Raw genomic sequence first — 16,958 nt, 5'->3', positions numbered from 1 at the left:
CATAAGGATATCAACAATGTCCTCGGTCATTTGGATTTTGGAGAGATTTCAAAGGGGCCAAGCAATGGTTAAGGTTAATTATCAACTCAGTCAACGGTACAGATTACAATAAGCCCACATTTCTTCATCAAATGAGCCAATGGCAGCAAATGATTCTTGTCAATGTGAATTCTTCCCTTGAAGATTTGAATGAGATTTAAACAGCAAGAATATGTCAGGAAAGATCAATTATCGCGCACCACATTTTCTTCCATGGAAAGATTAACAAACATGGAAAATGATTCTTGGACTTTTCAAATATAAAAATGAAATTGAAATTTAAAATTTTACATTAAATCAAAACTGTGAGGACCATATACAGATGGAGAAGTCAGAAAGACGAATAGCTCACATGGACTCGTACGTTTAATAGGCATGGACAAGTAGGGATTGATTGGTATGTGGCTGATGTAGGCAGGACTGTGTTGAGCATTGACCATTGGCTATGGACATAAGCAAAGCTTTCTCAACATCTTTAGGCATCTTTATCTGGAGCAACGAAACAATGTAATCCATGAAGACAGCATGGAAAGGCATTTTGATAGGACCGTTGCATGGTAGTCCATACTCTTCCTCGGACATTTTAAACAGCTCTTGAAATATGGGGCTGTTGTGATACACCAAGGGAATCGCAAACCGTCTTCCATCCGCAGTGTAGATGATGAAATGTCCCTTATTGGGTGTAGATTTATTGCATGCTTCCCAGTCTGCCGTGAAATCTGATCTTGACATGGAGATTCTCTTCTTACCAATGGCAGCTAACTTCTGCCACTTCCTTGCAATTGCAACGAGCCTCTTGGGATTGATCATGGTTGATTCTCTGTGAAGTAAAGATCCTGCTTGATAGTGAAAAATAAAAGAGAGGTTAGCTTGTGAAAGATGTTGCTGGCTTGAGTAGAAAGCAATGGAGGTGTTTAGCTGTATATATACAGTTGGACGGGTAGACAAAGCATTCAAGTGTACCTTTTTTATGTGTGGCTCCGAGACGCGTAGAGGGTCTTGGGGTGTTCGTATTTCTGTCAGCAACCACCACATCATAAAAGTAGGGTCTACTTAAAACAGGTCTCTTTCATCTAGGAACACAGTTTAAGAGCCAGCTGGGCTATCTTGGTTAGCTAAAAAATATGAAATTGGTAACCAAACTTTTTGATGATCAGGGCATGTGGAAGTAGCTTTTCGGTCTGTTGTTACATATGATAGGTGTGGCTCGCCCTTTTTGTTGGCCCCACCTGAAATCTGGTAAATTTTGGTGTTTGTTGGAATACAAAGAATTTTCTATTCTTCTAAATTAAAAAAATAAATAAATAAATAAAGAGCATGTGGAAGTATTATTTGTGGTAAGTAAATGACGCAACTAGAGATTTGATATGCCCTCCTGGTTAATAGAAATATAGAAATGCAAATTAAAAGACCATTTACTCTGCTTTATCAGATATATAAGGTTTTTTCTTTCTAAATATGAAGGAGGTTTTCCGGGAGCAACCCATGTGATAGGTGGGACAAGGAAGTGGTTCTGTGGTCAGCATATGGATTTCATTTGAACATTAAAGTCCATATCCATGGATTCAACTAGTCCGCACATGGTCCTGCTTCCTTTACAACAAACATCAGGATTGCTACACTTTGTTGTCCTTATTGTTCACCTCATTATATTCTATTCAAGAAATCGTTCTCTCTCCAAAATATATATATATATATATATATATATATATATATATATATATATATATATATATATATATATGAGATATGCTCACACACAACTAGTTGGACAATTGAAATTGGTCCAACTAGCTGTGTAATTTAATAAGCAGTTAATTTTAATAAATCTTTCCATATGATCGATGAAAAGAAGTTGTTTGTTTGGGTGGGCCCCATCGTGGCATTAATGTGAAATCCACCCAATCATTAGGTGAGCCTGCATGTTAGACCCAATACAAAAAAGATCAGCCCCATTTTTGGTTCAAGTGAACCACACAATTGAAAAAAGTACAGATAAAAAGCTTACCTTCTAAACTCTCTCTTGATGTGGCCTACTTGAATTACTTATGAGGCTGATTTTTGGGTAGGAGGCCTAACATTTAGTGGGGCAGTTAATGGTTAGAGTAGATTTTACATTCTCATCACGGTGGGCTTAATTTGTAGAAATTAAGAATATTGGACGTCTGTCCCAACTTTTTCAATTGGTATGACCGTTGAATTTATTTTTTTTTTGCTCCAAGCCCAACAAAGGCGGTGAGGGTTTCTCTAGCGATATGGCCCAACATGATATATGTGCTGCATATCTAGGCCGTCAGTCAGTTTTTACATATTATTTTAGTGCAATTTCCTAAAAATGAAGCAGATTCAAATCTAAAGTGGACCACACCACAGGAAATAATGGATATTGAACGCCAACCATTGAAACATTCCTAGGGTCCACAATGATGTTTATTTTCCATCCAACCTGTTCATAAGGTCACACAGACCTGGACAAAGGGAAAACAAAAGTATAAGCTTGATTCAAAATTTCTATGCCCGGCCTTAAGAAGTTTTCAAAAGTAAGCTCTCAATCTACACTAATTTCTGTGGTGTGGCCCACTTGAGCTTTCAGTGTGCCTTATTTTTTGGCTGATGTTCTAAAATTATCTAGAAAAATGGATGAACGGTGTGAATATAACACAGACATCATGTTGGGGCGTACAAAATTTCGACGTCAACCTAATTTATTATGCCGTGCAACTGGAGTCCAGAGCAGCATGGAAACTTTACAATGCCACTGTAGACAAAACCTTTTATCCAGCGGTTTTTCTGAAGGAATACAAACTTAAGTTACCAACTTAGACTAGCACGTGCAGACAGCGACTTTGAGGACGAAACTACCCTTCCTTTTCGCTGCGAAGACGAGCGCTGACGCTCCTCCAACTGAAAGTTGTACGAACGGCTTAGAAGAGATCAAAGTTACATGGCCCCACAGCTACGTATTTATTATATCCACAACGTTCATCCATATTTCGAGATCATTTCGGAGCATTATCCAAAAAAAGAAAATCATATCCAATGATCAACTGGGCCACACCACACAGAGCAGCGGAAAATTGATTTTCATCGTTAAAACTTTTGTAGGGCCCACCATAACATTTATTTTCCATCCAATCTATTCATAAGGCCACAAAGACCTGGATGAAGAGGAAAAACGATTTTCGTAATGATCCAAAACTTGTGTGCCCCTAAAAGGGTTTCAACGGTAGACGTTCAAGTAGAATGGTAATGGCTTGGGGACAGGGATACGGATATAGCTACGGTTATAATCCGTAGCTATAGCAGTAAGTCGGCGATTAATCGTGGATTCCATGATTCCACCGCAAGTTGCTGTCCCTATCGGCGATTAATCGTGAACTTTGCGATTCCACCCCCCGATCTATGGCTACGGATTATAACCGTAGCTATAACCGTAGCTATAGCCGTATCCCACCACAAGTTGCTGTCCCTATTGGCGATTAATCGTGAACCTTGCAAATCCACCCCCGATCTATGGCTACGGATTATAACCGTAGCTATAGCCGTATCCCAACACACTTTCTTCTTTTTTTTTTTCTTTTTTTTCTTTTTTTTTTTTTACATGGAGAATTTTATTCTACCTACATTCTTTTCTAACACATATTTATATAAATATGTAAATATAAGCATATAAAAAAATCTCTTTTTTTTTTTCATTTCTTTCTTTATTCATATAATAAGAATATTTTCTAAACCAAAATTAGTTACTTAACGTACCATATATAATTTTAGGGCTGAAAGTTGGGCGGGCTCAACCCGACCAACCTGTGACCGACCCGACATTGGGTTGGGCTTGGTCAAGATGTATCGAGTTTGGTCTTGGGGTTGGGCCATACAAACAACAACTCAATAAAACTTGGGTTGGGCTTGGGTTGAAGTCTCGGGAATTGCCAGGAAATGCATGGAAATGACCATGAAATGAAGGAAAATGACCATGAAATGCGTGTAAATGACCATGAAATGTATGGAAATGACCGTGAAATAAAGGGAAATGACCATGAAATGCATGGAAATGACCGTGAAATGAAATGGAATCGCTAGGATTGACCGTGAAATGCATGAAAATGACCATGAAGTGAAAGGAAATGACCGTGAAATGAAACGGAATCGCCGGGATTGATCGTGAAATGCATGGAAATGACCGTGAAATGAAACGAAATCACCGGGATTGACCGTGAAATGCATGGAAATGACCGTGAAATGAAACAGAATCGCCGGGATTGCCCGTGAAATGCATGGAAATGACCGTGAAGTGAAGGAAATTGACCGTGAAATGCATGCAAATGACCGTGAATCAAAACGGAATCGCCAGGATTGACCGTGAAGTGAAGGAAATTGACCATGAAATGCATGGAAATGACCGTGAATCAAAACGGAATCGCCAGGATTGACCGTTAAATGCATGAAAATGACCGTGAAGTGAAGCGAATTGACCGTGAGTGAGGGAAGCTAGAAATTCAGCGAGGCAACCTAAAAATTGAGTGAGGCAACCTACGAATTGAGCAAAGAACCCTAGAAATTGAGCGAGGCAACCTACGAATTGAGCGAGGGAACATAGGATTTGAGCAAGGGAAACTAGAAATTCAGCAAGACAACCTAAAAATTGAGCGAGGAAACCTAGGAATTAAGCGAGGGAAGTTAGGAATTGAGCGAGGTAACCTAAAAATTGAGCGAGGCAACCTACGAATTAAGCGAGGAAAGTTAGAAATTGAGCGAGGCAACCTACGAATTGAGCGAGGGAACATAGGATTTGAGCGAGGGAAGCTAGAAATTCAGCGCGGCAACCTAAAAATTAAGCGAGGCAACCTACGAATTGAGCGAAGGAAGCTAGAAATTGAGCAAGGCAACCTACGAATTGAGCGAGGGAAGCTAGAAATTCAGCGAGGAAACCTAGGAAATGAGCAAGGGAACATAGGATTTAAGCAAGGGAAGCTAGAAATTCAGCGAGGGAACTTACGGATTGAGCGAGGCAACCTACGAATTGAGCGAGGGAAGTTAGGAATTGAGCGAGGGAAGTTAGAAATTGAGCGAGGGAACCTACAGATTGAGCAAGGCAACCTAAGAATTGAGCGAGGGAAGCTAGGAATTGAGCGAGGGAACCACGAATTGAGCGAGGGAAGCTAGGAATTGTGCGGGGCAACCTAGAAATAGAGCAAGCGAACATAGGAATTGAGCGAGGGAACCTAGGAATTAAGCGAGGGAAGCTAGAAATTGAGCGAGGCAACATACAAATTAAGCGAGGCAACCTAGAAAATGAGCGAGGAAACCCGGTCGACTCCGCAAATGGCATTTACACCCCAAACATTTGAGATCGTTTTTTATTCCTCTAATAATTGAAACTGGAGAAACAAGTTTTTAAAATAAGGCAAAAACCAACTTTGGTGTATGTGAAATCTTTTCGTATTTCAATTTATGACTCAAGGTCAAGGGCTATTGATAAGCATAAATGTTGGGAGTTTTGACGTTTTGAATGATTTACGAGGAATTATGCTTGAAGTGGCTTGTGGCTGCTACAACTGATAAGAAAAGGATAGCTTGATCCTGGGATTTAGGTGCAAGGGTTGTTGAATGTCATCGTTGAGTTAAGAAATCCTGTAAGTAGCCCTAGTGAATGGGTTAGTAGTATGAGTTTTGTGTTTCACTTGCCTAAAACCTCAAGAAAATCAATTCTTTTTTATATTATTTACACTGCTACAAATTAGCATGTTGATTTTTTGCTTTCACATGTGTGCCTCTTCGAGATGCAACTGTGTCAGAACTAGAAGATTTAAGTTCTCATTTTATTGGTGGCTTATACATGATGTGAGTGAGGTCAAACAAATGAGTATGGATTAAGACTTACCAAGGATTCTTTTCTTATTCCAGGCTTCTTATGCCACCTGGTACTCCTCTTTTTCTTATCTGGAAATGGAGTCAAACAAGTCAATCAAGTTCAACTAAAGTGGATCGAACAAGCCAATTGTGGCCAGCTCGGATCAGGCCGCTCCTTAATTCAGGTGGTTAGTTGAGATTCCCATGAAATTTTTAAAAATTATGTGTCTCCGTGGCTTGACAACCGCTGCGATACTAGCATAATGTTATTGTCGGGCCCACACAGGGATTTCGTCGAACATAAAACACATCGGTGGCTCGAATCAGAAGCTAACTTTCCAGCTTGCCAGACAGCACTAACTCCCTCATCTGGGTCTGCTGAAGCCTCAGCCAGTTTCTCCATAGATTTCTTATCCATGCTGATAAAGATGAAAACTGGCAATCAGATTGTGTGAGATTGATCGACCTGGATAAAGAAGCTAAAAAGGAATTGAGTGAACTATAGGAAGACAAAACCTCAAGCTAGAGGAGACACTCTCTGATCTGACAGTTGAAGTTGGTGGCACAAATGCTGACTCGGTATTTGCATTTGACTGGTTAAGCTTGGAACTTGCCATAGTTGGAGTTCTATCGAAACTGAAGATGGGAGAATTAACTTCAGACTGAAGAGGTGAATTTTCTGCGATTAGAAGATCATCAAGCAGCACATCTGCAAAAATAGCATAACAGCATTGGACAGCAACTCAAGAATAATGGTTAATATACAAATTTTCTAGACCAATGCCATTCAAAAAAAAAAAATGTGGAGACTAAATATCCAAACTGAAGCCTATTGATTAGTTGATATTGGAAGCAAAACCGGAAGAAATATAGTTATTATCTCATTGAGGTGAAATAAAAAGAGAGAAAATTGTAAATCCATAGACCAACGTTTCACTTTGAAGTCTGTAATGGTATTTGTAGATAACGCTGGAAGATTTGGATGTGCAGAGTCTGCGCCTTGGGAGAGTGGTCTTCCATGGAAGTCAACTTAAGGGAGAAGAAACCTTCGTAGAAGTCATTTGAAAGTTGTTTGGTTGACAACTCTAGAGTTATATCAAACTAGAGATTATGTGCGTGTGCGTGTTCATGGTGAACCCAAGATCTTGTGTGGATGCCAAAATCGTGAAAGTCATCAGACTCTTCGATCCGAGGACAATTGAACTCGGCTTATCTCGGCTTGAACTCGGCTTGAACTCGGCTTATAACAAATTATGTGTGTTAGAAAAGGGACCAAGATTGCACCATTGAAGTTGCATCTCTTCCAATTGCATTTCTTCAATAAAAATATTCCAGTAATTCCTGTCATAGCCTATAACAAATTAATGTTGAGTGACATAAATATCATAAGAGCCCATTTCTGGATACCTCCACCAAATGTCACAAACCTTCAACTGCTAAAAAGATTTTGCCATTCAATCTAAAAGAACTAAATATTGGCGTGATTTAATGCCATTTTCAAAAACAAATGCAATAATGACTAATAACAAAAATCCATGTAAAGAAGGTGAAAGTAGTGAAGGAAAGGTCAAGGCAAAGAGGATTGATTCCATGTTTTTTTTATAAAAAAATAAAATAAAATAGGAATACAGATATAGCTACGGTTATAATCCGTAGCCATAGATCGGTGGTGGAATCGCGGGATCTACGATTGATCCCCGAATGGGACAGCGAGTTGGGGTGGAATCGCGGGATTCACGATTGATCGCCGAATTACTGTTATCAATGGCTACGGATTATAACCGTAGCTATAGTCGTATCCCTGTTTTGGCATGTAAAATTTTATTCTATCTACATTTTTCTCTAACACATATTTTATATAAATATGTATATATATAAGCATATAAAAAAAAATTCTCTTTTCTTTATTTCTCATTTCTTTCTTTATTCATATAGCAAGAATTGCTTCTAAACCAAAATTAGTTACTTGACATATCATATATGATTTTAGGGTTGAAGTGAAGCAAATTGACCGTGAAATGCGTGGAAATGACCATGAATCAACACGGAATCACTGGAATGACCGTGAAATGCATGGAAATGACCATGAAGTGAAGTGAATTGACCGTGAAATGCATGGAAAGGACCATGTAGTGAAGCGAATTGACCGTGAAATGCATGGAAATGTGGGTTAGCTTCCTGGTAAACACCCATGTCAGTACACACCCTCCATGTAAGCCACCCCCACTAGGGATCGATACCAAGACCTCAATTGTTGAAACGAGGTATCGCCACTCAGTCTGTCAGTTGGGCTATGGAGTTGGGTGTAAGCATCTTTTGTTTAATGTATTGTATGTGCTGGATTCAGTCTCGATATTGAGGTAAACAACCTGTACCTTATGGCAATTCTACAAGTGGGCCAAAATGAGAATTGAGTGGGCTAATCTGAAATTGAGCGGGACAAACTAGAATTTCAGCGGGCCAAACTGGAAATTGAGCAGGCCAAACTAGAAATTGAGTGGACCTAACTAGAAATTGAGCTGGCCAAACTGGAAATTGAGCAGACCTAATTGGAAATTGAGCGGGCCTAACTAGAATTTCAACAGGACAAACTGGAAAATGAGCGGGCTAAATAGGAAAATGAGCTGGCCAAACTGGAAATTGAGCGGGACAAACTGGAAATTGACGTATATATAACATAACATTTATATAAATATGTATATATAAGCGTATGAAAAAAAAACACGGAATCGACGGGATTGGCCATGAAATGCATGGAAATGACTGTGAATCAACGCGGAATCGCCGGGATTGACCGTGAAATGCATGGAAATGACTATGAAGTGGAGCGAATTGACCGTGAAATGCATGGAAATGACTGTGAAGTGGAGCGAATTGACCGTGAAATGCGTGGAAATGACCATGAAGTGAAGGGAATTCACCATGAAATGCATGGAAATGATCGTGAATCAACACGGAATCGCCGGGAATGACCGTGAAATGCATGGAAATGACCGTGAATGACGGGAATCAAAATTAAGCAGACAAATCGAAAATGAGCGAACAAATCGAAATCGAAAGAGCCAAACAGAAAATGAGCGGCCAAACTGAAAATTAAGCGAGCAAATGGAAAATGAGTGGGCCAAACTGAAAATTGAGCAGACAAATCGAAATTGAGCGGGCCAAACTAGGAAATGAGCGCCAATCTAAAATTGAGCGGGCCAAACGAAAATTCAGCGAGCCAAATCGAAATTAAGCAAAGCAAACTAGAAATGGTGCGAGGGAAACATGAAAATTAGTGGGAATAGAAATTGAGCGAGACAAATCGAAAATTGAGCGGGCCAAACAGAAAATGAGCGCCAAATTGAAAATTGAGCAGACAAACCGAAAATTGAGCGGCCAAACTAGGAAATGAGAGAGCCAAATCGAAATTGAGCAGCCAAACTAAAATCGAGCGCCAAACTAGAAATTAAGCTGCCAAATCGCCAAACCGAAAATGAGTGGACAAATCGAAATTGAGCAGGGGAAACATGAAATTAGCGGCAAATTAGAAAATCATTATGCCCATCCGTTTCCCGTGGTATGATCCACTTGATATTTTGATATGCTTCAATTTGGGGCTCAACCCCTTAATTAGATAGAAAAATAGATCAACAGCGTTGATATACTACATGAAACGGATTGACTACTCCCCCTGCCACCAGCTAATGGCTGGTGTTCAATGCTCTGTGGGCCCCATCATGATGTATGTGTTTCAACTATGTTGTCTGTCTTTTTTTATATATCGTTTTATGATATTATATTAAAAAATGAGGTATATCCTGATCTCAATTGGACCACATTATAGGAAACAATGTTTAATGAACATCGACCATTAACAACCTTTTGGTGGCCATAAAAGTATTGGATCAAGCTGATCTTTGTTTTTAGCCTTCATCTGGGTCTTTATGATGTAATAAACAGATTGGATTTCAGATAAACAGTACAGTTGGCCTCAGGAGGATTTAAATGATGGATATCCAATCACTATTGTTTTCCTGTATTGTGGTACATCTAAGATTTATATCCCACTTATTTGTAGGATAAAGCCCTGAAATGACAATAGGGAAGGATGAAGATTTCCTACTAGGCAGTTTCAACAACATAGTCATTGGAATGTTGTCTATCTAATGAAGGACTTGGTCCATGGCTGGCTAGTGGTAGACTCAGGACATGATTTAAGGTCCAATTTGAGGCCCACATATCCAATCAAATTCCATTGATTGGACCTGGTCTCACATATCTAGAACTAGTAGCCTTATTGTTGGGTTTATGCAAAAAATCATATAGTATGGGAGGGCTTCATACAACCGTACACATATCCAAGCCCACGTGGTTGTACATAGAAGAAGCAGCTGAGTGGATTTTTGGAATCATTAAGTTAGGACCTCTTATTAAATTTTCTTTCCTTCATGATAGATGGATTAAGTCGAGTTTGACTCGAGTCGAGGTGGGCCAAGCTCGACTTGACTTGTCCAGTTTGTCCCGCTCAATTTCTTGTTTGGCCCACTCAATTTCCAGCTTGTCCTGCTCAAATTCTAGTTAGGCCCTCTCAATTTCTAGTTAGGTCCGCTTAGTTTCCAATTTGTCCCGCTCAATTTCCAGTTTGGCCCGCTCATTTTCTGTTTGGCCCGCTCATTTTCGATTTATCCCGCTCATTTTCATGTTTGCCCGCTCAATTTTCGTTTATCCCGCTCAATTTCGAGTTTGTCCCGTTCATCTGTTTGGCTCGCTCATTTTCCAGCTTGGCCCGCTCAATTTTCAGCTTGTCCCGCTCGATTTAAAGGGAAAAATCCATTTATTATTTATTGTTTAGGAGCAACATAGTATTAACTCTCCTTTTTTGTTTATTTCTCATATATTAGATAAAACGGGCAACTGATTTCAGTCCTCAAATAGAGGTAGAAAAAAAAAGCTCATGGTGCTGCTTCCATTGATATATCTTCATCTCCCGCACTATAAAAGCCCTCATCTGTAATCTCTATGCGTGGGCAAATGGAATAGAAGCCATGGGAAATAGAGAAAATGATGATTAATGGGATGCATTGGATCTTTGTCTTGGAAATGTTCAAGATACAGCTGCCATGCATCTCTCTCACCTCACCATATGCTCAAAGTCTCGACATGTATTGCCATTAGTCCTGAAGAAGATGCAGAAGAAACAATCTATAATAGATAGATCTCTTCATTTCTCAGAGATGACTGTTTGTCTTTAAAGGTTATTGATCAACTGCAATTGGCCTGTTTCTGACAGTTGCTCATCTTAGGACATCATGATACACCTGGTGAGTAATCAAAATCCATTGAGGAGAATGGAATCCATTTCTTTCTGATCAGGATCATCAGGTGCTGCCATGACCACATTGTCCCCTTCTCTTTCTCATGAGAAGCACTGAATTTTCTAGCCATTTAGGGTCACATGATGGATGGTCCATGTTAATGTATATGGTCAATATTGTAACTAGTTGATTTCAAAATTTATTTTATGGTTTTGTTAAGTAATTAACATCAACAATGCTGGTAAAAAAGGAGGAAGAAATAATTGAGAGAGAGAGAGAGGGTGGGAGGGAGGGAGGGAGATGACTCTAAAAGAAAGAACTGCGACTCGCATAAACAAGGCGTGAATTGTAGGAATATTGGTTTCCACTGTACTCCTACCCCTCATATAAATTACAACTGAATAGACAGAAGAAATAATGATACAGTTTTTTTTTTCTTTCTTTCTTCAATTTTCATTTCTCTAAAATTTCCAAATATACTTCATGGAGTCCTGTTTGTTGTTTGAATTTTTCTTCTTATTAAAAAAAGAGAAATAAAGAACATGAAGATGCAGAAGTGTATCTGTATTTCACCATCCTTGAATAGACCATCAATGGTTAGGATCTGGTAGCCACGACGATGGCCGTCTCCTCCTCATGTCCTTGTTTGGACAAGTGACAGTATCTTGTTTGGCATCCTCTCTCTCCATATGATAACCTCTTTTGGGAAGGGAAGAAAATAATTGATGAAGGAACATCCATGCTCTTTTCTTCTTGTTACCGGAGGAAGTAGTACACGGGTCTTGTAATTCGATGGAAGGGGAGAGGCGCTTGTAGCTTGTAGTTGCAGTGCATTCCCAAGAGATGAAGTCTTTTGATACTAAGATATCACCTAATAATGAATTGAAGTTACATTTATGATTCCTCTTTGCTTACTATGATGTTTCTATTGTTTACATTACCTATATGATCCCATCTCCCTTTTAGCCTTTTGAATTAAATTGATTTTCTTTGTGATTCTATATATTTTTTGAATTCCTAGCATGGAAATAAATTCCTCCATTTTCGATTTGATTTTTTATTGGTTATTGTGGTTTAGTAGTTTTTCATATCTTTTTGCTGCTATATCATTTCATGTTAGGGTGATCCATTTTAATTCCATGGCAGTCCGTACCTGGTGGAAAGTAATTTGCAGAAATTTTGTTTGGTGATATCAAAGAGCATTCTTCCGGTTCAAAGGATCTGATGCTTAGAGGGTCTTCATTGCACAAAGTATGCGACTAATATAAAAAAAATCCATGTAAAGAGGTGAAAGTAGTGAGGGAAAGGTTATGGCAAAGAAGATTGATTCCATGTTTAAAATTTAAAAAAAAAATAGGAATACAGATATAGCTACGGTTATAATCCGTAGCCATAGATCGGCGGTGGAATCGCGGGATCTACAATTGATCCTCGAATGGGACAGCGAGTTGGGGCGGAATCGCAGGATTCGCGATTGATCGCCGAATTCCTGTTATCTATGGCTACAGATTATAACCGTAGCTATAGTCGTATCCCTGTTTTGGCATATAAAATTTTATTCTACCTACATTTTTCTCTAACACATATTTTATATAAATATGTATATATATAAGCATATAAAAAAAATTCTCTTTTCTTTATTTCTCATTTCTTTCTTTATTCATATAGCAAGAATAGCTTCTAAACCAAAATTAGTTACTTGACATATCATATTTGGTTTTAGGGTTGAAGTGAAGCAAATTGACCGTGAAATGCGTGGAAATGACCATGAATCAACACGGAATCACTGGAATGACCGTGAAATGCATGGAAATGACCATGAAGTGAAATTACCGTGAAATGCATGGAAATGACCATGTAGTGAAGCGAATTGACCATGAAATGCACGGAAATGTGGGTTAGCTTGCTGGTAAACACCCATGTCAGTACACACCCTCCATGTAAGCCACCCCCACTAAGGATCGATACCAGGACCTCAATTGTTGAAACGAGGTATCGCCACTCATTCTGTCAGTTGGGCTATGGAGTTGGGTGTAAGCATCTTTTGTTTAATGTATTGTATGTGCTGGATTCAGTCTCGATATTAAGGTAAACAACCTGTACCTTATGGCAATCCTACAAGTGGGCCAAAATGAAAATTGAGTGGGTTAATCTGAAATTGAGGGGGACAAACTAGAATTTCAGCGGGCCAAACTGGAAATTGAGCAGGCCAAACTAGAAATTGAGCGGACCTAACTGGAAATTGAGCGGGCCAATCTGGAAATTGAGCGGACCTAACTGGAAATTGAGCGGGCCTAACTAGAATTTCAGCCGGACAAACTGGAAATTGAGCGGGCCAAATAGGAAAATGAGCTGGCCAAACTGGAAATTGAGCAAGACAAACTGGAAATTGACGTATATATAACATAACATTTATATAAATATGTATATATAAGCGTATGAAAATAAAATTATCGCTTTTTTTTTTCCATTTCTTTCTTTATTCATATAATAAGTATATCTTTCTTTATCGCTCAATTTCCAGTTTGTCCCACTCAATTTCTAGTTTGGCCCGCTCAATTTCCAGTTTGTCTTGCTCATTTTCCAGTTTGTCCCGCTCAATTTCCAGTTTGGCTCGCTCAAATTTCAGTTTGGCCCGCTCAATTTCTAGTTTGTCCCGCCCAACTTTCAGCCATAAAATCCTATATGATACATCAAGTAACTAATTTTGGTTTAGAAGATATTCTTGTTATATGGTTAAAGAAAGAAATGGAGAAAAAAGAGATAAAATTTTGTTTATATGCTTATATATACATATTGATTATAACTATGTGTAGGTGGAATAAAATTCTCCATGTCAAAAAAATGGATTAATCGCGGATCTTGGGATTCCACGGCAAGTCGCCATAGAAACATGGCAATGGTGGCGTATGGAGAATTGTGTTGGCCCCGTAAGCTAGAATTTGATTGCCTTAGCCAACTATCTTCTACTTCAAAAAGGTACGGTACCATATCTTGGTCTTCCTGATTTAGCTTCATTGTTGCTTTTGGCATGGAATTGATAGATATCTCTGGCTATACCTGAATTCCCAACTTCTAATGTGATTCAACCAAAATAATTTCTTGGTTGCATCTGGCCCATGTCAGTTAGATGGGGATGGATTGTAGGGTACCATTTATTTAGGAAAAAGGACCAACTTCAGTTGCCTACATTATATGACTGTTTACCTGCCTTTTGCCTATTAACAGACATGAGCTGACGAGCATGCCTTTTAGTTTTGAGAGAAAAGGATGATGTGTTTTCTTGGGGAGGAACTATATGATCCTTGTCCAGGAGATCTGCATCTTGGGGAGGAACTTCTATCGTGTGTCTTCTGTAATTTTTCAAGGGCGAACCACCGCTAGAAGACTACAACATAAAAACAAAGAATCAGTCAATTGAAAAAGGATGAAAACTAAATGCAAGGAAAACATAGAATTCCTCTTATGTAAATTGAATTAATGCTCCAAACAGCGTTCCCACAAACAAATTTTTCGAAAGGACATTCATCTAAACATGCTATGAAATAAATTTCCAGACTAAAAATTTATTTTCGCTTGGCCTGGCCCTGGCTCATTGACAGTCCTACATGTGACCAGCAGGCATTAAATGAATGTGCGTATTTGAATGCAAAGACCTTTTGGTAATGAATTTGTCTTTTAAAAAAATATTCAATTTATCTGGAGGCTGAATTACTCTCATCAAACCAGTGTTTTCTAATTGCCATGTTTACTTAATGTCATTATTACATTGTTGGGTGCCATGAAGAGGCAGGAAGCCTCTAGAGATATTTTCAGGCCACAACAGCTAAAAAAGGCTACTGATACTTGCCTGACCCAACACGAAACCCAATTAATATATAAGATATACATAAATTAATTATAATTGAGTGCAAATCATCTGTGTTGAAGGCAAAGGAAATTCCAATGCCTCCCCTCAAGCTAACAAGATATGCTAGATTTCCCTCTCCCAAATAAATTGCTTGATAGAAAATACAACTTGTAATGGAGTAGTCCTATACTTTAGTTTGTTTGTTTAGAAAAAAATGACCGTGAAATGATGGTGAAGTGAAGGGAATTGACCGTGAAATGAAACGTAAAAGTGAAGGGAATTGACCGTGAAATGAAACGGAATCATTGGAATTGACTGTGAAATGCATGGAAATGACTGTGAAGTGAAGGGAAATGACCGTGAAGTGCATGGAAATGACCGTGAATCAACACGGAATCGGCGGGATTGACTGTGAAATGCATGGAAATGATCAGTGACCACACTAGCTCCCCTCGAAACATGATAACAATATCAGCACATACCTTATACCAACTTTTTTAGTTTTGCTAACAATGAAATTTGATCTGCATTTTCTACATCTCTTTCCACTTTAACAAGCCTAGAAAATAAATGAGACTCACCTGCCTTGTTGGAATCTCACCGGTCTGAAACACCATATTGTTTCTCCCTAGTCACCTCTCATAACACCAACTAAATTTTTTTGTCCATGTTGTCGTTGTTTAAGCTCTTTCCATACAGATGCCAAAGTGACACAAAACTCATTTTCACTAATTTCAACCAACTGATAAAAAATTCTTGATCATGTCTCTCACTCACTTCTAATGATACTCTATTTTCAAAGAATTTCTTATTCCTTTCCTTCTAGATCCACCAGATTATGTCAAATGAAAGCATCCTCAAAATTCGCCCTACTTGATTAAACAACAATTTCATCCTCCCACCTATGACCAAAGGCCACTTTTTTGGAGAACCCAACAAATTAAAAAGCGTTTGAAGAAGTTCCATATCCCTAGGCATTCTACAAACAAGATATAGGTGATAGAATGATTTTTCTATTTCTCTACACAAGTGGCACATTTCTTGCTTGCTGAGGTCATATCATCTTTACTGAAATCTCAGACTCTGGAAGATCCAAGCCTTTTTTTGCTGTTGTGGCCTGAAAATATCTTTGGAGGCTTCCTGTCTCTTCATGGCACCCAACAATGTAATAATGACATTAAGTAAACATGGCAATTAGAAAACACTGGTTTAATGAGAGTAATTCAGCCTCCAGACAAATTGAATGTTTTTTTAAAAGACAAATTCATTACTAAAAGGTCATTGCATTCAAATACGCACATTCATTTAATGCCTGCTAGTCACATGTAGGACTGTCAATGAGCCATTTGTCCCGCTCATTTCCATGTTTCCGCTCAATTTCCAATTTGGCCCGCTCAATTTCCAGTTTATGTCGCTCAATTTCCAGTTTGGCCCGCTCAATTTCCAGTTTGGCCCGCTCATTTTCTAGTTTGTCCCGCTCAATTTCCAGTTTGGCCTGCTCAATTTCCAGTTTGGCCCGCTCATTTTCCAGTTTGGCCCGCTCAATTTCCAGTTTGGCCCGCTCAATTTTCAGTTTGGCCTGCTCAATTTCTAGTTTGTCCCGCTCATTTTCCAGTTTGGCCCGCTCAATTTCTAGTTTGGCCCGCTCAATTTCTAGTTTGGTTCGCTCATTTTTCAGTTTGTTCCGTTCATTTTCCAGCTTGTCCTGCTCAATTTTCGGTCATTTCGCTTCACTTCACGATCATTTCCATGCATTTCACGGTCATTCCCGGCGATTCCGTGTTAATTCACGATCATTTCCATGCATTTCATGGTGAATTCCCTTCACTTCATGGTCCTTTCCACGCATTTCATGGTCAATTCGCTCCACTTCACAGTCATTTCCATGCATTTCACGGTCAATTCGCTCCACTTCATAGTCA

General features: G+C 39.0%; 1 protein-coding gene across 1 annotated transcript; it reads right to left on the bottom strand.

Annotated features, from left to right (window-relative positions):
• Positions 1-290: 290 nt before the first annotated feature.
• On the bottom strand, positions 291-950 carry LOC131244554 (auxin-responsive protein SAUR67-like). The gene has a single exon (XM_058244087.1). It carries the CDS (start codon positions 847-849, stop codon positions 406-408), a length of 444 nt encoding a protein of 147 aa, XP_058100070.1. The 5' UTR covers positions 850-950; the 3' UTR covers positions 291-405.
• Between the last annotated feature and the right edge of the window lie 16,008 nt (positions 951-16,958).

Source organism: Magnolia sinica, chromosome 4 (genome assembly GCF_029962835.1).
Source record: "Magnolia sinica isolate HGM2019 chromosome 4, MsV1, whole genome shotgun sequence".
In the NCBI taxonomy this organism is placed as follows: Eukaryota; Viridiplantae; Streptophyta; class Magnoliopsida; order Magnoliales; family Magnoliaceae; genus Magnolia; species Magnolia sinica.
The sequence above is the reverse complement of the archived record's forward strand: the minus strand, read 5'-3'. Positions and strand labels throughout refer to the sequence as shown.

Bases quoted from the DNA above. Each gene is read 5' to 3' on its own strand.
- LOC131244554 (XM_058244087.1), bottom strand. From the start codon at position 849: ATGATCAATCCCAAGAGGCTCGTTGCAATTGCAAGGAAGTGGCAGAAG.